General features: G+C 44.5%; 1 protein-coding gene across 1 annotated transcript; it reads left to right on the forward strand.

The window, feature by feature from the left end:
• The first annotated feature begins 495 nt into the window (after nt 1–495).
• LOC112116173 (olfactory receptor 4D1-like) lies at nt 496–1,458 on the forward strand. Its single transcript, XM_024213501.2, has one exon. It carries the CDS (start codon nt 496–498, stop codon nt 1,456–1,458), a length of 963 nt encoding a protein of 320 aa, XP_024069269.1.
• Nucleotides 1,459–1,684: the final 226 nt, after the last annotated feature.

Consider the following 1,684-nt stretch of genomic DNA (forward strand, 5'->3'; position numbering starts at 1 on the left):
TTCATTTCTTAATCTTCGCGTAGCGAATTGTGAGAGATGGCATTTTTTTCACACTTTCTTACCTTCTTTTGAATTTCCACATACAGTGAGGAAAGGTGGGGGTAAAGTAAAGCAGTGAGAGACTAGGAGGAAAGAGATTGAAAAGCTAAACCCTGACAGTCAATATCAACATTTGGCAGGTCTGTTGAATCAGGGAGGGCCCTGTGGTGAGCAGAGGGCTCTTCTGGTGAGTAGACTACTACACTTCCCTTACCAGCAGCCCATGATGGAAGCACCCCACCCTGTGGAAAGCAGGGGTGTGATGACTTGGGTTTGATGAATCAGGGTTCTCCTGAAGTGAGGCTGAGGTTAGTGTTAGTAAGAAAAGTCCCAAACAAAGTGTGCTTCCTAATGTGGATTGAAAATAGATTTAATATCAATAACTTAAAGGGAGGATAAAAAAATATAATTATTATTAGCTCTCTTCAATTTGCAGGTATAGTTTAAGGACACAGAATGGAGCAGCAGAACCTCACCAGTATAGTGACTGAATTTGTTCTCTTGGGCCTCACCCAGAATCAGCAACTGAAGCATTTTCTCTTTGTGGTCTTCTTTGTAGTCTACATGACCACCTGGCTGGGGAACTTCACCATCATCATCACGGTGATCGCCGACCACCGACTCCACACCCCCATGTACTTCCTGCTGGCCAACCTGGCTTTTATAGATGTCAGCGACTCCTCAGTCAATGCTCCCCACTTGCTTTCAGGTCTTCTCTCCCAGCATAAAACCGTCTCCTTTGAGGAGTGCATCCTCCAGATGTTCTTCTTCCACTTCATCGGGGGTGCAATGGTGTTTTTTCTTGTGGGGATGGCCATTGATCGGTACGTGGCCATCTATAAACCACTGAGATATTTGATTATCATGAACCGGGGCATGTGCACAGGGTTAGTGGTACTGGCATGGCTCGGTGGATTGGCTCACTCTGCTGTTCAAATTGGACTTCTCCTCCAGTTACCGTTCTGTGGGCCTAACATCATAGACAATTTTTACTGTGATGTCCCACAAGTCATCAAACTGGCCTGCACTGACACCTACTTGGTTGAACTGCAGATGGTCTTCAATGGTGGAGTGCTCCTCATCATACTATTTATCAGTCTGTTGATTTCCTACGCCATCATCTTAGTCAAGATCAGGACACATGTCACGGAAGGAAAACACAAGGCTCTGTCCACCTGTGGAGCCCAGATCTTGGTTGTGAGCTTAATATTCATTCCTGGCATCTTCATCTATGCTCGGCCCTTTAAGAAGTTCACCCTGGACAAGGCAGCCTCAGTCTGTTTCACATTCATCTCTCAAATGCTTAACCCAATGATCTACACATTGAGAAATGCAGAGATGAAAATGGCCATCAAGAGGCTGATGAGCAGAATGCTATTATCATGGAGGAAACGAAGGACATCGGTTATCTTTGAATGATCATTTCTATTAGAAACCAGACCTCAACACATCAGATGGTGGATGTACACACCATGTGAAATGTGCATCCCATCAAAGAGAACAGATACTACATACTAATGAAAAATTGTGTTAATGAATAAATTACACACCAAGGGTCACAAATCTCCATTGAAGTCCATGCGGCCAACTTGTTAAATCAGCATACCTCCATCGGAGTCAATGGGCCAGATCCCAGGCTTGTTTA

This window comes from Terrapene carolina, unplaced genomic scaffold (assembly GCF_002925995.2).
Source record: "Terrapene carolina triunguis isolate 2854851 unplaced genomic scaffold, T_m_triunguis-2.0 Scaffold612, whole genome shotgun sequence".
NCBI classification, from domain to species: domain Eukaryota; kingdom Metazoa; phylum Chordata; order Testudines; family Emydidae; genus Terrapene; species Terrapene triunguis.